Raw genomic sequence first — 24,152 nt, 5'->3', positions numbered from 1 at the left:
TGGAATAGAGCAGCTTGGACATTTTGTAAAACATCTTCTTTATATACATTTTTTTTTTTACTTTAAGAAGGCCACTTGCCACTCTTTTTTGGAACAAATTCAATGCTGAATCGGATGCATTTAAATTTGTACAGCATGCAGTTCAGTTTAACCATAACCAGGAGAGATGATAATTGGCTTGTGTGTCGTGGATCATAGATTTCTCAGGGATGAGATCTAGACACACACTGGACTTGCTTTGCTCTTGCAAAGACCTGACCCCTACTGTGAGGTGAGAGCAGATTTTGGCAGGAGGGTAGGATTTCATAAATCAGCTGATGGCCTCTCATACCTCTGGGATATAAACACATCTTTTTCATATGTTTCGTTTATGACACTGACAAATTGAAAATGGGGTAAAGCTGTGGAGTTGTATTTCATTTATTCACTAACAAGAGATGTAAATATTTTTCAGTTGAATAATCTACTTCATCAATTATTGGATTTTTTTGTGTGTGTGTATTATTACATTTGGTTTGGAGACTCTGTTTGATGAAAACTTTCTTCCAGGATTTTTTTCTCACTCAGTCTACCCATACTACAGTTTTGGCACTGCAAACTCCCTGATGATTGAGAGAAAAAATCCGGCTCTATATCTCAAATCTGTTCTTTCACCATGAGAAAAATATGTAAAACAAAAACTGTTTGTCTAAATTTATGGCCGCTCTGTTTTTTTTTTCTGTCATTCTATAAGCCGATATATTGGCTCAAGGGATAGTCAGTCTCTTATAATCAGGACTTGACCTTTATACTGAGACAGTCAGTCACTGTGATGCCTGTAGAAACCGTTATAAACATATCAATATCCCAAATGCGTCATATGAAATATGTTAGTGACATGTTTATATTATCCAATGAGAGGTATATGTAAAGCAAACAACTGATTTATGAAATACTCCACAGCAGCATGCATCATCCATCCATCCATGCAATTTCATCAGATGCCCAATAGAGGCCAGCACTTACCTTACCTGACGCTCATTCCTGTTATGATGTACCTGTTGACTTAAGATGTGTTTATTTATTTATTTATTTAGTCCTTTAGCTCACTACACAAGCACTTCCATAGGTATTCATGGCTTCAGTCTCAACATTATTTTATGTTCAATTATTTGTGACTAGGCTACCTACTTTTGATATTAATGAGTAAATATCCTCTTACTCACAGCGTTGATGAAAGACGTAGCCATACACAATCAAACATAAATAAACTGAATAGAAAACAAGGTGTATTTTTATAACCACTCACGCGTTTTCAAATACTTTAACAGCTCACAGATTATTTAAATGAGAATTAATTTTCTTTAAATTAATTATTTCTTGATGTGCACGTTGTCGATGTGTGCCGGTAGCAGCCAATCAGCGCGGCCCTGGGCGGAGAGCAGCCGCTGAACATGGAGCTCAGTGAGGACACTGATGCAGACGCTCTCTCTCTCTCTCTCTCTCTCTCTCTCTCTCTCTCTCTCTCTCTCTCTCTCTCTCTCTCTCTCTCTCTCTCTCTATGGACTGTACGATCAACAATCATCTGCCTGTCTGTCCTGAACACCTGCACCAGGGATACAGTTTGAAATTACAAGTAAGCTTTTGTTTTCACTTTTACGCGAATGTTCATTCATCATAATGCATGAACCTAAACATAGTAAAGGAGCAACTTAGTTTGAGTTTATTATTGTACTACTATACTACTACTACTACTACTATTCTATTAAACTGTTACATTTAGTTTTTTTGTGGTCCTGTAAATCTCATCTGTATACCCTTATAAAAGCTTTGTGACTTTTATTTAAACACGTTAAAGAGATAGTTCGCCCCCCAAAAATGTAAATTCTGTCATAATTAATCCACCCTAAAGGTGTTCCTAAACTGCATGAGTTTTTCTGCTGAACATTAAAAAAAATATATATATATATATTTTTGATTGCTGTGGGTCCATGACTTACACAAAATGAAACAATAAATACTATTTAAAGTACTATTCAATGCTATTTCAATAATAGTTAGTCAGTGGAGCTTCAAAATATATTCTTTTGTGTAAATAAATTAGATTTGGAACAACATTAGGTTGAGTAAATTATGACAGAATTCACATTTTTGGGTCAAGATATTGATGATCTTAATATGACGAACTTTAAGTGTAAATAGTTATATTAAGCAAATATGGATACATAAAGGTTTTGGATATACAGTAACATATTGCTGTGAGTGATTTCATACATATTTAAGTGGGTATTTCTAAGATATTTACATGACCAAAAATTGTGAACAGTAGAAGCATATGTTGAACCTTCTAGAAACGGGAATATTGGTTTAATCTGGTTATGAAAATCAGGTGTTTATGGCACAAACATATTCAGAATATGACCATATAGTTTTATTAATATTAGAATATGCTTGTGCATACGTTCAGTCATTGTCTTCAATAATTGTGTTATGGTGCTGGTAACTTTGCAGACATATCAGCTGTATAGTCTTCTCCTCATCTCAGAGCACTGGGTTTTGTAGGAATAAAAGGAAAGCACCTGCTCTCCTCTTTTCACTGATATATTTTTCTCTGCACTTCATTCTCCATTATAACGTTCATTAAAATAATGGAAATTGCATTTTTTTGCAACTTAGGGGAAATCAATATGTGGTTCTGGGGCTTACGCGAGGCAAGCAATCACTTTTCCACACATGAAAGAAGAGCGTTATGCTCATCTGCTCAGGCCTTTGTTAGCTGGAGCTTTTATTGACCTGATTAACTTTGACAGGAGAGACTCTGATAAGATCCATCTCTTCAGAAAACCATTTCTGCCCAGTTCTTTCCTTCCAAAAAAGCAAAATGCTTGGCTACTATTTTTTCTCTCTGAGCTTTTAGGATTAGGAGTTATTTCAGGGTAATTAGTAAGATATCTTTCATGTTGATTTTGGATATTTGGATTTCTAGACTGTCTGATGGATATCATTATGTACTGAGCAAGTCATTCACAGTTCTAATTAAAGTCTCAAATACAGTGTCTGATCAATTGTGATGTAATTCCCAATTGGTTTCTCAAGCTGCTGTAATCCTGCATGTCTAAATTAAAGGTTACATTTCTGAGAAATTGGCAGGACCAGTTGCTATTTTGATCCCCATTTGACCCATTGATTATCATTTTAGAAGGGCCTTTGAAGTGGCAGTTACTTCAATTCAACTCATAATTTAGTTATTTACTTTTGAGGAGGCCGATTACTATACAAATCTTTACCACAAATGTTCTGTGCATAAGTGAAAATGCATTTGTTTGCTTTTGTGAGCGACTTTTTTGGAAGTAATGATTTTGGATTATTGAGTGTAAAGTCATGGACTGCAGGAAGCTGCTGGGTGTTATTTAGTTTTTTTTTTTGGGGGGGGGGGGGCATCAGAGGGTCACAGACATTCTGAAACATCATTTCTGCCCTGCGAACAGCTTGTATGGAATAGTTATGGGATATATTAGATGGTTTGAAGGTACGCCTAGGGTGAGAAGAAAGGGTTTGAAAACAACATTAATTTTATATATATAATCTCTTTTATCATTATTCAAATTTCAGTTGGCAATGGCATTGAATCACAAATGAGCCCCTAAGCAGTTGTTTCCTCAGATCTGGTCCTCCGAAGTAGAATCTAGAGCAGCATAATACCTCCCATGACAATCTCAAAATGGTTGCGAATGTCTGAAGCTTCTTTAAAGCATGCAAAAACAGGACAACTGCAGATTATACTTGTTTTTTAAAAAGGAAACATGTTGGTTTTAAAGTAGTCCATTTTGTAACTATTTAATCTCATTGTGTGTTCATAGTTTTTCTAATTTTTATTATTATAGGCTACTTTCTGATTTAATTATGCTTGCTGAGTTTGTTAGTTCATCCTAAAAATGGAAAATTTGATAATTTACTCACCCTTGAAACCTGTATGACATCTTTCATCTACTGAACCCAAAAGATGATGTCTGAAAAATGTCCATACAATGAAAGTCAATGGGTTCCAACGTTGTACTGTTTTTGCATCCCATGTTCTTTATTTTATTTTTTTATTATTTTTTTTTGTATGTGTGTTCCACAGAATAATGAAGTCATACACCTTTGGAATGACATGTAAATGATGTCTGAATTTTAATTTCAGAAATGAAAATTTGCTCAAAATGTATTCACCCTCCGGCCATCCAAGATGTAGACGAGTTCCGTCATCGGAACAGATCTGGAGAAATGTAGCATTACATCACTTGCTCACCAATGTGTCCTCTGCAGTGAATGGGTGCCGTCAGAATGACAGTCCAAACAGCTGATAAAAACCACAATAATACACATGTAATCTATGCCACTCCAGTCCATCAGTTTGATTATTATGAAGTGAAAAGCTGTGTGTTTGTAATAAACAAATCCATCACTAAGATGTTTTTCAAACCAAACCACTTCAAACCATTTTTTCCGGCTTAAATATGAGTCCTCTTTTCATAAAAGAAATTTGCACATATCATAAACATTTCATTTGCACATATCATGTATCAAGTTAAAATGCCCTAATAATTTATTTTTTTTCTTACAAACATGCAGCATTTTTGAAGTCATGTGGATTATTGTAATGTCTCATTCTGACGGCACCCATTCACTGCAGAGAATCCATTAATGCTAAATTTCTCCAATCTTGTGTTGATGAAGAATCAAAACCATCTACATCTTGGCTGGCCTGAGGGTGAGTAAAATTTCAGAATATTTTAATTTTGGGGTGAACTATTCCTTTAAGATCCCTGTGGGGTGCCAGGAGCTTTCCAAATGAGCGTATGGCCCAAATGAATGACCTCACCTCCTTCTGTCATTAGAAATCTCTCATTATGACCCACAATCATTTTGCAGTGTCTAGATTATTAAAGGTCAGAACAAGGTTAATGTCAGATGGTCCCAGATCAGCATTAAAAACTATGCACTGCTTTATCCTCCAGGCATAGCAGCAAGTTGGTGCCTCTTTGGTGCCAGATTTTTCTCTTCTCTTGTCTGTCTCATTATACCCCCTCGTCTCCAACATCCCTCTCCTTTTGCCAAATCTAAATGTCACAGATTTCATCAGTTTGCGCAAAGAATGTCACTGTATGATAAACTCAAAATGTCACAGCAATGAAATCTTACATGATTGATGTTGGCGAGGTTATGACTTTACAAATACATTGAAAATGGTTTGATTAGACACTCAAGCTTTGTTTGGATTATTTTCTCACTCTTACACTATTGAAAAGTTTGTAATAATGAGTTTAGGATATTTGAGTCGGTCTCACTAGACCTCATACTTTTCTAGTTTGAGGCATTGCTAATGAATGTGTGACCAGTCATGTTATGTGCTTAAAAATGAGTAATTGTCATAATATACCTCTTCAGATGAAATCTACAGAAGTGGATCCGGGGTTATTCACTGATAGCTACTGCAAAGTGTGCAGTGCTCAGCTTATCTCTGAGTCACAGAGAGTCGCCCACTATGAGGTGAGTAACGCACACACACACGTTCACATAAAGCATACACACTTACTAATACCCGTTAATTTGATCCGCTGTCAATAATGTTCTACGGTCTGCTGCGCACTTTCTTAAATGAGGGCAGATAAGTAGGTTAATTAGATTTTTGCTGCTGATATTCATATGCAATTAAAAAAGGGATGAATTTCACCCACCATCAATCACGGTATGAAAATAAATTTATTTCTGATAATATCAATCTAAATATTTCAGTAGGTTGATATACAATCAACATAGATATTCTACAATCCAGCCCATAGGAAAGTAAAAATCATCGGTGAGATCAAAAATGAAAATTATATGAGAATAATACCTCAATTATTTCTTCCAGACACAACAATAAAATTAATTGGTGCATGGAGTTTGGTGCATGACTTCTGTTGATTTGTCTCTTGAGAAATCTCTGGGGATCTCACATACATTTAGAGTTTCATAAGCGATCTCAATATTTCAATCAATAGGCTGAGATTTCAGTATGATCTCAAACATTTCTCATTAATTCTGCTAAAATTAATCTGTCTGAGTATTCACATTTATATCTTTGTACTGTTACTGTATATCAACAACAGCTGTCTCACTTGTCTATTTTTTTTGTAATATTATAAATTTCTTCCCTGTCACTTTTGTTCAGTTGAATGAATCCTTGCTTAATAAAAGTATTAATTTCTTTCCAGAAATATTACTGACTTCAACTTTATCAACAGTAGTATGCACTTCCGTTTATACTGAGCAATAAGTGTTGTAGTCATATTTGCTTGGTTATGTCTAAAGCACATTTATATAGGTTCTAAAACAGAAGTGCCTTGGGAGCCCAATAAACCCACTTGAACCATCACAGATGCAAGTCACATGACTAATTTCAATTAATACACTAACAGAGCATGAGGGGGTACACGAATGACCCTCTTTGTGTAAGCATTTTAGTACATTTAAAAAAGTAATTGCTTTTGTTTATTTGCATCAGTTAATGGTTCACTGATGCATGTACCCCAGTGGGATACACCATTAGCGGGATGCATATGGATCACTAGCAGCGCATTGTCAGCTTTCTTTCTTTTTAAAACTCTCCCGATTTTTTGCAGCAGCTCGCTATATGAAAGCCACATTATTCCTGGCAAGTTCAGAGCTGTTTTCGAAGACAGGATCCAAGTCAGATAATTACATAGCATCGGATATCTGCATTTGTGATATTTCGGGCCATGTTTAAAATCTCAGCACATCAAAAAGTCAGTGGTTCTCAGAAACAACAGGCTCTTCTGCATTCACTCCTTTCAGTCTATACTATTTCTCCAAACAACCTGAGGATCCTGAGATGTGCTGGTCTTCATATTGCACACCAATCATCCAGGCCTCCAGAGCAACTGGGGCTCCCTAATCATCATATCAGATATGATATAGTTGTTTGTTCAAAAGTGGGACTTTTTGGCTTGAATAGCCCAGCGGTTTTTGTCTTCTTAATTTTTGTCTTTGCGGTTCAATCTAATGCATCGACCGAGACAGTGGTTGATTTATATGACAGCTTCTTGCATCAGATGTCATTACCTCAGCAATGAATGGAGATGTCTTAATTATTGCCTGTCGTTCTCCGTCTCCTGAGGGAACAGAGCCATGTGGTCCACACTTGCGCTGGCTGAGAACCAGCTGTTAGCTTGTTAACCCAATCTAGAGTCTGGTCTCGTCTGCAATATTATGTCTCTCATGTTTAAATGATGAGGCTTTCAAGTTGAAAAGTCACAATCGGGTTAATATATATTTCTCCAAACTGGGATTATTCATTACTCATTTTTAACTGGTTGTGGACGCATTTTTCCATTTATTTTCTCTATAGACATTTCACTAAAGAGTTTAGGTTTGAAGTCAAAGATTAATCATTTACATATTTAAATCAAAAAAGTATTGGAAAGAAAGGCAAAACGGTATAAACTGTATGTTGAGAAAATGAACTACTCAATGCATGTATGTATTGCAAATGATGTCATTCAACCAGAAATTATTTGAAAGTCATTATATTATATTATATTATATTATATTATATTATATTATATTATATTATATAATATTATATTATATTATTATCATATATATATTATATCTATTATATTATATTATATTATATTATATTATATTATATTATATTATATTATTACTATTTTAAATATATAAAGTAAAAAAGTAAAATGTTTCTGTAAGGATAAGTATGAATAAATCACAAGAAATTATTAAAAAATAGAATAGGTAAATATGTTGATGCACTTTTTTTTATACAGTGTGTGAATTTATGAACTTTTTAGAATTTAATTTAATTTAGGTACTGTAAAATGTCACCAAAATGTAAAGTCTGTCACTGTTAATATTAATAGCCATTTTTAAATCTTAAATTTAACAAAAAATATTTTTACTCTGTGTATGTCCTTTTAGGGTGTAAGGAGACTCAATTATGTGGTTAATAATGGTTTTTGTCAGTGCACAGTCACTGCAGAGATTTTTTTTTTCGCATCTGATTCCTTGGTAACAGTGACTTTTCTGATTGGTGGATCTTTCTTCATGATTATAGCGTAGTGCAGTTTTTCAATTAAACACTTTCTACAAAACTTTTGACAACCTTGGAGCTCATGTTAGGTCTGTATTGAAAGCTTTACATTGTTATTGCTAAAAATAATGAAAATGAACAAGAGTTGTGCTTTTACAGAGCCCTACAGTTGTGCTCTATAGCCAACAAATGCATCGTAAAATGTGCTGCATTTTCCTCATTACAACACTGTGATACATCTGCTTTTGGTTTTCTCTCATTTTCCTCGCAGAATTCAGAAAACAAAGCCCTGAGGTGCATGCTTGTTACTGTCAGCTGGTTGGTGCTATAATGAGGACAGTAGAAGTTTGCTGGAGACAGAGCGATGAGGCTGCATGGTCATGCATTTAATGAGACCGATCCGTGTGCCACCGCCCCGCTGAGGAGAGTCTAGCTTACTAGAACGAACAAAGTCAACGCTAGCACTAGACGATTCGCTTATTACATGAAAACAGACAGTTAAGATCAATGCCAAACATTCATCAGAACCACATAACTGGGATGTTGTGGCATCTTTATGTATCCTGTGTCAATGCAGCCACAATGCAAGTGATTCAGTTGACCTATTCAGGGTCAGATGCCTTAAAGTAGAGGCCTGATATTGCGTCAATGGGTTGAAATGATCAGATGAACAAGAGGAGATGGAACGCCTCAGGGCTGACTGAACACAACTTGATGGGATCAAGAGAGTCCCGGGTCAATTATCACCTCACTGCTCTATTTTGAAGTTCCTTGCAGAGGTGAAAATTTACTCTAGTGAATGTGAACACAGGTGTAAGTTGATTATCAATGGTTTAGACTGGCCTGACACAAGATCTGCTTGACTAAATACATACAGCTTTAGTAATAACATTTGCAAAATGATTGGAACAGTTACTCTGAGCTGTGAAAGGAGCAGTGTAGCCATAAATAGTCATCATTTACTCCCCCTCACGTCATCCCAAATCTGACTGACTTTCTGTGGAGCACAACTGGAGAAGATTCATGCTGAACGTTCATGCTGCTGTTTTTCGTACAATGAAAATGAATATGAGCTAAAAAAAATTAGTAATAGTAAAATAGAAATTGTTACTAAGTTTACTAAAAGTCATTATTTGTAAGTGTAAAATACCACATATATTTTAATACTCAAACATATATAAACTAAAATGAAAGGAAAATGTTCAGCAGAATGTTCATGCTGCTGTTTTCCATAAAGTGTACAGACTGTCTGTCTTTCTTTCTTTCTTTCTTGGCTGTCAAAGTTAAATTTAATTTAATTTTTTAATTTAATTTTTAAAATAAGTGACCCTGGAGCAATAAACCAGTCTTAAGTCACTGGGGTATATTTGTAGCAATAGCCAAAATACATTGCATGGGTCAAAATTATTTTGCAATTTCGAAAAATTGACACTTATGACTGGTTTTGTGTTCCAGGGTCACATATATATATATATATATATATATATATATATATATATATATATATATATATTATCTATATATATATATATATATATATATATTAGTTTAATTTGATTTTATTCAGTTTAAATTTTGAAATCAATATTTAACAAAAATGTATTATTTATCACATTTACTGAATTTTATATAAATATGGTTTCATTCTGCTTTCTAAAGATAAGTCAGAAATCATGAGATTAGTTACAATTATTCATTTTATTGACATCCCTAAACAGCACAAAATAGTCCATAAGTCTATAATCTATAAGGTATTTATTTAACATTACTGAAATAGTGGGTAGAAGTCAAGTTAATATGAAGTACATTTTCTTAGATAATATTTGAATTAATTTGGACTGAATGTGGACTGTGGCAATATAAAAGACAATTATTTATTTTTTAAATGAAATTACACAGAATACCTGTATATTTTTATTTTATAAAGTGGAAGGTTATTGATTAAACATTTAAATTGAATTCTCTTGCTCACACAAAGCTTTCATATCAGCTTCAGAAGATTTATAGTGTACGAGTCAACCAAACCACATGATACTTATATATATATATATATATATATACGTTTATGAAAATATCAATTAGGACATTCTGTAAAATCTCTCAAGTGTTCCAGATAAAAGAAAGTGAGTTTGTAAGTTTTGGGGAGTGAGTTTTACCAGAGTTTTCATTATTGTGTAAACTATTCCTTTAATATCCTTTTGTCTTCCAGGCATCATAACAGCTGCAGATCATTTTAGTTTACGGTGGCTTAAAGGGAGATATAACTCCACATCACTTTTATGCAGATTTACTGTTTTGGGGCAGATATCTCTCTGGTTGGTTGGTTGATAATGGATTGGAGGACCCTTGGTGAGAATTACTCTTCTGGTGCCTTTTCACTGTTCCTATGGCTGGGCATTCATCTGCTGCTGTTTATCCACCCACCAGAGCGATCATTCAGAGCCCATAGAGGGGCATATCAAGCTTTGAGAAATGAAAGCAGTGGCCCATAATCTTGTTCCTGTAGCTCTGATGAGAATTGTTTGGGGCCTGACATCACTTAGTTTGATAATCAATGGCGAGTTGTTTTTCTGTCAACACTGGAATGGAACTGGCTGCTTGTGAAAGCACCTCTCATATACTGTCCCATCTCTCGAATTTTCTTGCAGAGTCGAAAGCATGCAAACAAAGTTCGTCTGTATTACATGTTACACCCAGTGGATGGTGGCTGTCCTGCAAAGAAGCTTCGAACAGATGATGTAAGTGAAGAAATACACACCTGCATATGGCCATTTAATGTACATGCCTTCATTTTGATAGCTAGTTATGCTATTTGTATTCATGGTAGATTACAGAAAAAATACTAGCACCGGTTCCAAGCCACTTTCCTTCTTAACAGTTTCATTACTCCGTCAAGGAACCCAGATGTAGCTACCACAGGAAAACCGTTTAATGTCCACAACATATTTATTGACATGGATGACCTGCTCTTCTGAGCTTATTACTTCTGCCCAGTTCCACATCTCTCACATTTCAGCCAATCATTGGGATGTAGTGATGAAGCGGATTTTCACATGACAAGCTGTCACTTCATGTCACACATGGCTTGTGAATGTCTGTGGTTAGGACTGCTGAAAGTCTAGAGGTCATACAACACTGGGTTTCCGTGGATATATTTGGAATATTTTTGCAAACTATGCCTACAGTTTTGTTCTTAGACAACTCTTTCCTACCAAAGCAACTTGCATATAAAACATAAAAACTGCCTTTTTGCTCTGTTCCTGGTTGCAGTTTATTCTGGCCACTTTGACATGAAGAAGCTGTGTGATTCACTTGAATATTGTATAATTTAATTTTATTTATTTTTTATATAATATATTTAAAATATAATATAATTTTTATATTTTTATATAATAATTTTTATATCATATAAATAATAATTTAATAACATATAACATGATATAAATATATATAAAAACAATTAAATAAAATGTAAAAAAATATTTACATCAATAATAAATCAATTAAATGTAAATATTATTTGCATCATATATTATATTATAATAATATTTTTTAAATTACATTTATAATAAAATATAATAATGCAAATATTTAAAAAACATTTATTTTAATTATTATTGTACACTGTATTATACACTGTTAAAAATTATAATATAATATTATAATATATAAATGTATAATATAATATTTGCATCATTATTATAATGATATTTTTAAATGTCATTTATAATAGAATACAATAATGCAAATATGATTTATATATATTATTTAATATCATATATTGAACAATATTTGCATCATATAATATTGTTTAAATATAGCAAAATGGCAATAATCAAATTGTTTACTTAAATCATGAACTTTTAGCCTTAGAGAGAAATTTTGATTCACTTTAGTGAAATGGTTCATTCGGATGGTTGATGTACATTTATAAATACAAAATTCACAGAATCAAGTCACTGCGAGAAAATTTGTATTTTTGTATTGTTTTATATATTTTTACAACAAAATATTTAGCTGCTGTTCAAGTGAAAGAGACAGCAATGAACAGCAGCTAAAAGTTTTAAAATAAAATAAAAATAAATTCTTCATTTATTTAGGTATTTCCTTACGTTATATACGTTTGCTCGTATTCTGGTGTTTTGAAGTGTATTTGATCACGTACATTATATGGCAAAAAATATTTTACATACTTTAACAATTAACAAAAATATATTTCTAATATACATATTGAAATATATTAACATAAAGATATTTTGTAATTTTACTTGTATTTCATCAACTATATTTTGGTGTATATATATATATATATATATATATATTGTTTAGAATGTATTCTTAAATACATCTAAAATATAAATGTATTTTCTTGCCTGTTAAAGTGAATTTTGTAATATATTTTTGAATTTACATTAAAATAAATAATTTGTATACATTTTTTCTGTATTTAGCATATTTGTAATACATTTTGGCCCAATTTCTTTTTTTCTTTTTGCATGTATGGGTATAAAAATATTGCCCACTCAAATAGCTTCAATGTAGCTATCTAGTATTGTATTTAACTTCTTTTTCAAAGAGTAGTTTAATTGCACTTAAAATACTGTTTATCATTTAGCTTGGCGAGCTAAAGTTTCGAAGTAACTTCCCCAACAGCACTCAGAGTCAATATCAGTCAATATGAGAATCTCAGAGCGGTTGCATCAGCACAGGAAGTAGAATATATGCTACAGCGGTTTTAGAAGTTTGTAAATTACTTCTCCACAGAGCGACCCATATCTGCCAGTTTGACAGCCAAATTTCATATCTCTCCTCTTAAAGTTATAATAACACATTTGCTTCATAAATCATCCTGTTCTCTTGTATCATTAGCTGAAGGTGATAAATGGTCCTGGTTAAAGGATATCAGAGTATGTGTTTGCCTCTGTGTCGTCCCAGGGCAGTGCAGAGGGAGACGTGGACAAGAACAAGTGCTGCACACTGTGCAATATGTCGTTCACTTCGGCGGTGGTGGCCCAGTCGCACTACCAGGGCAAGATCCACGCCAAGAGACTCAGGCTACTGCTGGGGGAGCCACCTGCCATCACATCTAAAGGTAGGAGGTGCTGATCTAAGATCAGGTTCACACTATCTAGATCACCATATTTAAAGGCCATGCTGTTCCTGGATCAGTATTCACACTTTAATGAACTTTACGTGTATATGACGTCCTAAGCAGCCAGCAGGGAAGTGACCTGTTCAACCATGGATGGACTCTGAATATGAGATAATGAGGCAATTATTCTTGAGAATGAGTTCATTATCATTAATGCTCAAGTTATTATGTATTATTGATGTTTGATGAGGTATGATATGACTACTGCTCACAGATCCATCCTGCTTTGTATCAACGGTTGAGGCTGCTGCTAGTGGTGCAAAGGTGTTAGGATATTTTTTACATAATAAAGTAGCTGGTAAGTGAAGGTGCTTAACATGCTCGCAGCCTGCAATGCATGAAAAACTACTCAGAAGTCCTTAGCAACTGTATAGAAACCATCCAGAACACCCTAGAAACTGTATAGTGATGCACTACAAAACTAGAGGACCTTAGCAACTGTATAGCAATGCCCTGGCAACCACCCACAACACTCTATTTTGCATGGGACGCACCACTTACATTTTAAAACTTTGCAGTATATTAGAACTTTCAACTGCAGGTGGATGTCCTGGGGCAGGTTGAAATTAAAGTTTTAGAGTAGTCTTACTAAATAAAAATAGTTAGTCATCAAATTTTTTTTCTTTAAGTCTGGCCATAATTTTTTTAAATTCAGTTACATTAAATCGTAGATTAGTCTAAGTTGTATCCAAAAATACTCATTTGCTAACTGCTAGTTGGTCAAACCCGTACTTAAGGCACAGTCTTAACATAGAGGCTACGTTTATGCAACTGGCCCTTGTTTTTTTATTCATTCAGATGTGAGTGCATTCGGCATATTAGAGGTTAATGTTCTCAAGACTGTCGCTTGTGGCGTGTTTATGATAAGAGCAGAGCCTGCAGCAGGAACAACACATCACTGACTCACTTAGTGTGCATAATTGCGTGTGGCCAAGACACCTGAGGGTGCAAAATGTCCGAGAAATAAAAAAAGTGTTTTAAAGTGTTTGCCCAAATAGCAAGCATCACTAAGCAACACCATTAAAAACGAATAACCATAATAGGGTTCAAGAAACTGTCCTTTTGTTGTTTGTTCGGCAGTCATAATAGCAGCTCAGCATTATTTGGTTACAGTCGGATAGTTGCTATGCGGCTGCTTCCGTGACAAAAACTTCTTACATGATGGGGATTTTTCATGTTATATGTGAACAGGTGTAATTGAGGAATAGTAAAAGGTTCTTGTTTCTAATGAGACCTTATATACCTCTTTAAATGTTTATGATTATAATGATAAGGTGTAAAAGACCTGGACGAAATAATATAGATGAGGATATAATTTGATTAAATTATCCTGAGTGTCATTGCTATTATCAAGTAATTGACTGCAGATCACAATTACTGTATTAAGCTAGTTTAAACAAGAGATTATGAAAGCTTCAAATGATAACACATAGATTTAAGTATTTGTGTTGATCTGTAGCATCTGCTCCCCTTTTCCCAAAAAAAACAGAGCACTCTACTATTCAAAAGTCGGTAAGATTTTTTCACATTTTTGAAAGAAGTCTCGCACATCAAGATTAGTTTGAAATACAATGAAAACTGTAATATTATGAAATATTATTCAAATTAAAATAACTGTTTTCTATTTGAATATATTTAATAAACATGTGATATATTCCTGTGATGTCAAAGCTGAATTTTCAGCATCATTACTCCAGTCTTCAGTGTCACATGATCTAATATACTGTTCTGCTACTTAAGAAACATTTTTCTTTTCCAGGATTCTTTGACAAATCTAAATTCAAAAAGAAGCATTTATTTGAAATAGGAATTTGTTTCTTTACTCTAACATTTGACCTTTTTAAAGCATCCTTGCTGAATAAAAATATGACTTTCTTAAATTAAAAAAATATATATACTAACTAGGGCTGTCAAATGATTAATCACGATTAATCACATCCAAAATAAAAGTTTTGTTTACATAATATATGTGTGTATACTGTGTATATTTAATATGTATATATAAATACACACACATGCATGTATATATTTAAGAAGAATATGTTATGTTTATATATTAAATATATTTATATATAATATAAAATATAAGAATATAAATATATAAATGTATATACATGTAAATATTTTCTAAATATATAATTTATGTGTGTGTATTTATATATACATTATAAATATACCCTGTACACATACATATATTATGTAAACAAAACTTTTATTTTGGATGTGATTAATCGTGATTAATCATTTGACAGCCCTAATACTAACCTCAAACATTTGAAAAGTACATCCAGAAAGCATTTTTGAAAATGGCAGAGAAATATTCTCGATTTGTTATGCTGATAACATAATTGACAATGAAAACATTTGTGTATTAAATTGGGAAAAAATGCAAAATATTTTCACTCTTGAGCCCACTGTATTTGTCACGGTAGTGTTTCATATCACACTCTGATTATGTGTTAGAATGAAAACAACCTTCCATTCAAACACCTCAGGGATTTGGATGAAAATTGAGACGGAAGGAAGAAGAAAAAAGGGGGAAAAAATGCATCACATTATCTAGTTATTATGATACCTTCTATAAATACACTTTAGAGCTGCTAGTGTCATCTACCCAGCTATCCTCCACTTGAAAAAACACAGAAGAGCTAAGAGACGCCCCATTTGTGCCATTCAACGCTCCTATTTTATACGTTATGACGTGGGATTGCTGTCAGTGTGGTCTGTTGTTTACTGTTTACTATGACTGAGTGTAGTTAGATGGCCTTTTTTTCTCGACTTTGTAATAAAAATTCACTTCTCAAAACAGACGAGGAAAACACAAGCTTAGTGTGAGACAAATTACCCCCCCGTCTGTTTATGAAACATATTCATCATATTAGAGTCATGAGATTCAGAATGGATCTTATTAAGCTGCAGCCACAGGGACAACCTGTGTTCCTAATTTGCGCCCTTTACCCATGAAATACTTCAAACTGACATGAGCCTGTGCCTGTACTCTGACAGGTGAGACAGACCGCAAGCAAAATATGTCAACTGAACCATGTATACGTCTCGGAAATTCTAATATGTGTTATTAATGCTGTCACACACCTGCAGTTATGGACTGGATATTGGTAAATAAAATGAGAAATGGATATGCTGTTTTAATTTTAAAGCTGGCTGTTAAATTGGTATGTTGCATATGATTTAATCTCTTCTGCTTGTTTTCTATTTATTTTTATTCTTTATTAAGTGTAGCCTGTTTGGTAATTAATGTACAGTACACTAAGTATACTAAGTCTGTTATGCCCTCTTTACAGGGGCGACAGCCAATTCAGAGCTTATGGTGACTGAAGACTCCCCGGGAAGTCCTTCCATACATGGCAGGCTCTCACACCGCTACTGCCAAATGTGTAAGGCCTGGTTCAACAACCCTGGCATGGCCAGACAGCACTACGACGGCAAGAAGCACAAAAAAAACGCAGCCCAAGCTAACCTCCTCGCACAGCTGGGTAAAAGTCTGGAGGATGGAGATGAATTGAACGGTGTGTTCTGAGAGGAACAGACAAAACATAGATTTAAAGGGATAGATCACCCAAACATGAATTAAAAGTGATTGTCATCATTTACTGATGCTTACGTTGTTTCAAACACAATGGTTTTAAGGTTTAAAAATGATGCAAAGATACCATAAAAGTACAAAAAATTGGTCTCAGAGTCTTTTCACAAGCAGGCATTTCATTAAAGTTTTGCATTATTCAGCAGCTAGCTAAAGAGCTTTCGTTCAAGGCAGTTATCAATAGGTAATTAATGGCGCTACAAAGAGCCTCCCTGAGCGCATGATCTTTGCTCACCAAACAAACCGACAATGATGGAGTTCACAGACAACAAAGCCACCTTGCTGGTGAGGTTTGATGCAAGGAGGGACGAGAAAGCACTTCATGGGAGGTGTGTACCATCTGCCGTTTGAACAAATGTTGGATTTAGATTTGGATTGAAAAGTGTCTTGTCCCTCACGTTACACTTATGACTCATAAATATGACTCATTGCTGCATTTTTTATTAAGGCTTTGCAGTACTTCACTTGCCAATAATAGTACAAGCACTCTCTGGATGGAACACACTCTATTTTTGTGGTGTGCTTGTGAGATAATAATATTAGTCTTCTATGACTACTAACGTAGAATAGTATCTGACATGCTATTTCCGCTTATTAGCAATTGTCTGTGTTAACGCTGGTCTTTGTTAAATAAAAAAAAGCAGCACTCCGAATCAATGTTCAGCAGTAGTCAAATCCCATTTTATAGCATTTTCATCAAACTTCCCACCTCACAGGAAGTCAGAGACTGATTTTCAAAGTTTCACACAAGCTTATAATTTACTGGTCTGTCCTAGTTAGAGGCGGAGAACAGATTTGGTGTTGGAAGACGGAGCTGTGGGAGGATACGACTTATCAGCGCATTTCACGGCCCCTTCTGTTATGTGTTTTTAATCATTGAATGTGCACAATACCAAAGAAAAGCAAAGATGAAGCCAACGTAATCTACAGCTTTGATTGAAGATAGATGTGTGGTAAATGTTATTGATGAGGCTTCTAGATGAGCCTCCATTTATTATCTGGCCTGATTGCCCAGATACTGGGATAACAAAGGATTCTCCTTGTTTAAACAGAGACAGTGCTTGATTTGTGGTGTATGTAAGGGTCATTTAACACCACCCATCTCCCCGTAGTAAATCACATCACATGTTAGATGGTTGCACAAACAGACATGCACTTTGAATATATGAGTCAAATGTGGACATAAGCTTGTGTTTATGTGTGAAGGAGGCATATATATTTGGTTTCATGGATAATTTGTTTACTGGAGCACTGCATTTCAGGGCGTTATATATGAGTGAATGACATAAAAATCAAAAGAAAGCATTTTATATTTTATTATTACTTTAATATTATATTTTGCATAAAGAACATGTCACCTATTTGTAGGACTATTAGAATTTTCTTTTTCTTTTTTTTGGTAATTCTTATTAGTCTCAATGGTAATTCTCATTAGTATGTAAACACTTTACGGATCATTTTAGACAAAAAAATAGTAACATTTTATTAATATAACAAAAAATGTCCAATTTATTAGCATTTTTTAAATAATTCTTTGTCTCAGTGGTGATTCTAATTGCTTTGTACATATTTAAAAAATATATTTTTAGTACATATTTTCCTTTTACACAGAAAATTGGTAACACTTTACAACAAGGTTCATTAGTTAACATTAGTTAGTTAACTACTTTAGTTAACATGAACTAAGCATGAACAATACTTCTACAGCATCTATTAATCTTAGTTCATGTTAAGCTCAGCATTTACTAATGCATTATTAAAATCAAAAGTTGTGCTTGTTAATAGTTAATGCACTGTGAATTAACATGAACTAACAATAAACGACTGTATTTTCATTAACTAACATTAACAAAGATTAGTAAATACTGCAAGAAATGTATTGTTCATTGTTTGTTTGTGTTAGTAAATACATCAGATAACATTAACTAATGGAACCTTATTGTAAAGTGTTACCAAAAAGTTAAATAAAATGTGCACAAATTTAAATTTTATAACATTTATGTTTTTAATATAATATTTTTGTAATTCTCTTAAGTCTCAGTGGTGATTCTAATTACTGCAATATATTATGTAAAGATATTATGATATATATATATATATATATATATATATATATATATATATATACATACAGTGTATATATCCTGTATCTATAAGGCAGCACAACAAACACTGGAGTACTAAATACTGATATACTACATATTTGTTGAATACATATGTATAATTTAAATATAATATAAAAAATTATCAGCTATGTAAATTTTATTTCATAGCTGAAAATTTTTATTTTTTTGCCTGAAATGGTCCTTATATTAGACATTTATTTTTCTTTACTCAAAATCAAAGTAATTTTTTTCCCTTCTTTTGGTTTTAAAATGAAAAAGTGGCCTAGGTCACCAATTTTGTTTTTGTTTTTTTTTTCTTGAGAAAGAATAGCAATGTGCTGTGCTCAGGCTATATGCTAATTTATCCATGTAATTCATGTACTGTGAAGAGATGGTCAAATGCTCAGGGTTCCAGTTGTCTGTAGGTGTTTGTCTAAATAGGGCATTATATTTAGACTCATAAGATTTTGAGGGCATTTGCTGTTGGAAACAATATAGTTAGTTCTAGTCTAATAGATGTGTTTTTATTTATGTATGCTCGTAGGCCTGAAGCGGAATCACACATGTGAGGTCTGCAGTGTTACACTCAACTCTGTGGCACAATACCACGCACATCTGCAGGGCTCCAAACACCAGAACAAGTGAGTATCAGCCACTGCATTTCATTCGGAGACAAAAAGAGACCAGAATCAAAGGTAAACCAGCAGCGAATCACATAATGATAATGTGGGAGAAAGTTCATTTCTACACAAAACGCTAATTTTAATAAAGCATAATGAGTCATTAAATCATTCACCAACCAAGTCAATCAGAAATGTAACCACTCATTATACTCAATAAGACACTCACTGGTAGCCACATACTGGTGTAACAATTCAGAAAAGGTCCACTGAAAGAAACTGTGCAAAAGCAGCACTCATAACAGCAGGCACGAGGTGTTAACTTGCATTGTGTTCATGTGAGTGAAGTTAAAGGAGTGTTGTATATGCGATCAATATCTGCCCCGAATCAATATTCTGCCTGACTGGACCGTGTCCTCATGGTACCGTACACACCACAGTTTCCATGCGGAGGCTGCAGCGGAGCAGGCAAGGTCACAGCATAGTGTGTTGGGCTGCATGGAATGTTAATTAGGTAGGGATGAAGGAGAAGGAACGTGAGAAGCATGATGGGAACTGCCAGCGTGTCCAAGCTGTCACAGAGTTGCATGCAGTGGATCATTCCACCCTCTCATCATGAGATCTGTTCATAAGCATGCACAAGAAGAGGCTGCAAGGACGACCCTCAACGCTGAGGCTGAGACATTACCGGAACTGAGGTTTTAAAGGAATAGTTCACCCAAAAATAAAAAAAAATGCTGAAAATTTACTCACCCTCAGGCCATCCAAAATAAAGATGTGTTTGTTTCTTCATGGGAACAGGTTTGGAGAAATTTTGCATTACATCACTTGCTTACTAATGGATCCTCTGCAGTGAATGGGTGCCGTTAGAATAAGAGGCCAAACTGCTGATTAAAACATCACAGTAATCCAAAAGTAATCCACACAACTTTATTTCATCTTGTGAAGTGAGAAGCTGTTTGTTAATAAGAAGCAAATCCATCATTAAGGCGTTAATCATTCACTTTAAACCATCGCTTCTGGCTAAAATAAGCTTTAATGACGCTTCCTCCAGTGAAAAAGTCCATCCGCTGTTGTCCTCTCACATAAAAATCCAATGACATATTTGCTTTGGACTGTTTTTACTTGTAAATGCTGCTTGATCTGTGCATATTTCTCTCCCAATTCAGACAAAATGACTTTTTCACTGGAGGAAGCAACATCGTTGCTTGTATCAGGACTTGTATTTTAGCTTGTCTACACAAATTTGTCCTTCACAAGATGGACTTCACAAATAATGGACTGGAGTGGTGTGGATTACTTGTGGATTATTGTGATGTTTTTATCAGCCTTTTGCACTCTCATTCTGACGGCACCCATTCACTGCAGAGGATCCATTGGTGATATCCACACATGAATGTTTCTTCCTATACTTTGTTGAGTATGCTAAACTGAAATGCCTAATTCAGTCTGTCAGCTGATCCCAGTTCAAAAAATTGTTTACTTATTTTCTTTTGGTGTCTCATTCAGATTCAAAACAGAGGATCATTCAGAAGTTCCAAACAATGAACCTTCACAGAACGCTTGGTTCACTTAAGATTTGTTCACAAACAAAACACCTCTAATGTCAGCTGTTACAATATTTTATTAACAAATAAAGGGTTGCACTGTGCATCATCAATGTAACATATATTAAGCATTATATTCGAGTAGGGCTGGGAAAGTGAGCACTCAGGGCACGAAACGAGAGCTTGACATATGTTCAGTAAGCCTGTTTAGTCATGGGTACTTAGACACTCCCTTTGAACTCCTCACCTCCACCAACACTGCCAAACAGAGCAGGGGATCTGGTCATCAGCCACTTACATTTCATGCTTTTTGTGTTGTTCCAGTTTCCAGTTCCAGTCCCTACTTTTTTAACCTCAAAAACACATTTGACAGCAAAGAGTTACAAGTCTGTCTGGATGCCTGTGTCCGAATCTTTTGGATCCGGCTCAATTGAGCGTTTTTGTGCCAGTTTTGTGACAAACACCAGAATTGGAAAGTCAATGATGGATCAATAAAAGAGCAATGAGTGTCACTGCTGGAGTTCTGTTCGGGTCACTCATCACACACACATTTCCAATCAGTGTTAATGAAATTACTAATGAAAATGAAGCTCCAGCACTAAACATAAGCAGATTAATATGGAAAAAAATCCCTGGTACATACAAAAATTGTAGCAGGTTAATTATCTCAACCAAACACATCCTATGCAGATTAATCAGATATATACACATGTCTCTTAAATGCCACAAATGCACAAGTAACTTACATACTAGTCAGAATGTCACATTGTGAATGTGGTCCTTCCTTAACAATGCACTAAAACACATAAACTGTTAACTGTAAAATGTAAGGTTTCACACTAATATATTATTACGGAGTACTCACTGTGTTTGATTGATGCATTGATCAATGCTAATTAGCACTTTCTTGTACACTGAAATGGTACTTTTGTTTTGTTTGCATTCCCTCTCAGTTTGAAGAATAATTGAAGTTTGATGGAGCTCGATTTCATCTCTACTCCTGAAACTATTTGAGGAATCGTCTGTGGAAGTCATGACAGTGATGTCAGTTCAGATTCTCTTGATTTATTGTGTTGTGACAGTGATATGGACACTACCAGTGCAGACAGAGACCACTGTGATAATGGATTATGGACCAGTGCATTTTGCTAAATTTGTACATAAAAGAAAAGAAAAAACATACACCCTGAACACTTTAATGTATATATTTAAGGCATGTCATCTGGACACAATTATGGCTTTCTTAATTTAATGTGGTGTGATTAAAAATATTTTGATTGTAATTGTATTCATATTTTAATTTAAATGTATTTTTATGTGTGTAAGATTTGAAAATTTTGTATTAGAGTGAAAATGTCATTCAAATGTGGTATTTCTCTGTAGTCCACTAAATATGTAAGCATTTGCTTGTTTTGTTTTGTACATACAGTACAGTCTGAGGGAATTGCTCTCAAATGATATTGAAATGAGACTTTGTCAACATTTTGAACATTTCTGAATTTAATCAGCATACTAGTAATTTGATAACTTCAACAAGACTTTCTAGTGACGTGTCATTCTAAATGTTCAGCAAACACTTTTTCTACATTAGCTGCTTTATGAATAGACAGAAAATGAACTATTTACTATCTCTTGCAATGACTGTAGAAGAAAGAAACCCAAGAGATTACTATAAGGAAGCATTACTGAGATGAAAGATTAATAGTCTGCTATCATGCTGTACTTTGCTGAAATCGGGGTAATTTCAGTACTTTTCACAAAGGACTGAACACTGATTACCATTTGTGCATATAAGCTTTGTGTTTCCATTTAAAAAAGCCAAAATAATCTAATTATCCCCAAAATTATAATGTCTTTTTAAAATTAAGCTAAGATGCTAGCATTATTTATAATTAAAATATTTTTTGTCTCTTATAAATGACATAAAACAATTCTGACACAAATACGATTAGTAGTTCTGTTTTCTTTATAGTTTTAGGAAGCTTTAAACACTATCAATATGAATGCCTGACTTACTGTGTCACAATACTAACTCACACTTATTTAGCAAGTGCCACTGTTGTTTTAGTACTGTAATGAGAAGCAAACAACAGAACACAAAGCTATCCCCATAAATCACATCACAGTGTCTCCCAAAGGCCCTTTTTCTTACAGTGTTTTTCATTCTGCTGGAATGATGTGCATTGTAAGAAGACCCATAGGGCTTTAAAGATAAAAGGAACAATGTAAGACAGCCTTTAGAAATGAAAGGGATTGCAAGTGATTCCCAACAGACAGTTACTGGATCTCTGAAGGGCCCGGAGGAGTTTCTGATGACTGTTCCCTGATGTACTTGAAAAAGTTTCTCGAAATCTTCATTTTAGCAGGTTTCATCATGCTTTGAGAAAGTCATACAGTTACTCAAATCTTAAAACATGGAATTAAGGTGGTGTAATATTAAAATACAGCTTTAGTTAACAAAATAAGCCAGTTTGAACACTGAGGTTTGATTAAGTTGTTCTGTAGCAAAGATATAAAGCACAACTGCAGCTGTGAGTCCATATTTATGTGGGTTCAGTTCATTATGAATATCTGCAATATCACAATTGATTATTCAAATTAATGCAAATAGCACAGCAAGGGCCATTGATAATGTATTCGGCACATTTACCTTTAAATAATAGCATATAGAGAGGGTTTTGGATGAGAAAATGCCATGTGCCAGAAGCCAACATAGAAATTAAATTTGTGGAGTGCATTTTCTGAAGGTATACCCTGCTGAAAAAAACAGCATATGCTGGTTAGGTATGTTTTGATGCTGGGTTGCTGGTTTATGCTGGTCCTTTGCCAGCACATGACCAGCATAAACCAGCAAAGGACCAGCATAAACCAGCAAAGGACCAGCATAAACCAGCAAAAGGACCAGCATAAAGCAGAAAAGGACCAGCATAAACCAGTAAAAGGACCAGCATAAACCAGCAAAGGACCAGCATTAACCAGCCAAGGACCAGCATAAACCAGTAAAAGGACCAGCATAAACCAGTAAAAGGACCAGCATAAACCAGTAAAAGGAC

At 34.3% G+C, this 24,152-nt stretch overlaps 1 protein-coding gene across 1 annotated transcript; it reads left to right on the top strand.

Annotated features, from left to right (window-relative positions):
- The first annotated feature begins 1,464 nt into the window (after positions 1 to 1,464).
- On the top strand, positions 1,465 to 23,049 carry LOC109112199 (zinc finger matrin-type protein 4-like). Its single transcript, XM_042764890.1, has 7 exons — positions 1,465 to 1,615; positions 5,410 to 5,511; positions 10,723 to 10,812; positions 13,010 to 13,166; positions 16,529 to 16,753; positions 19,477 to 19,573; positions 22,053 to 23,049. The coding sequence occupies exons 1-7, from the start codon at positions 1,541 to 1,543 to the stop codon at positions 22,066 to 22,068; spliced, it is 762 nt and encodes a 253-aa protein (XP_042620824.1). The 5' UTR covers positions 1,465 to 1,540; the 3' UTR covers positions 22,069 to 23,049.
- Positions 23,050 to 24,152: the final 1,103 nt, after the last annotated feature.

The sequence above is a fragment of the Cyprinus carpio genome, chromosome A10 (assembly GCF_018340385.1).
Source record: "Cyprinus carpio isolate SPL01 chromosome A10, ASM1834038v1, whole genome shotgun sequence".
Lineage (NCBI taxonomy): Eukaryota > Metazoa > Chordata > Actinopteri > Cypriniformes > Cyprinidae > Cyprinus > Cyprinus carpio.
This window is presented reverse-complemented; position numbering and strand designations above follow the sequence as displayed.

Bases quoted from the DNA above. Each gene is read 5' to 3' on its own strand.
- LOC109112199 (XM_042764890.1), top strand. From the start codon at position 1,541: ATGGACTGTACGATCAACAATCATCTGCCTGTCTGTCCTGAACACCTG. The intron at 5,512-10,722 runs GTGAGTAACGCA...ATTTTCTTGCAG, and splicing joins AGAGAGTCGCCCACTATGAG to AGTCGAAAGCATGCAAACAA. The intron at 10,813-13,009 runs GTAAGTGAAGAA...GTGTCGTCCCAG, and splicing joins AGAAGCTTCGAACAGATGAT to GGCAGTGCAGAGGGAGACGT.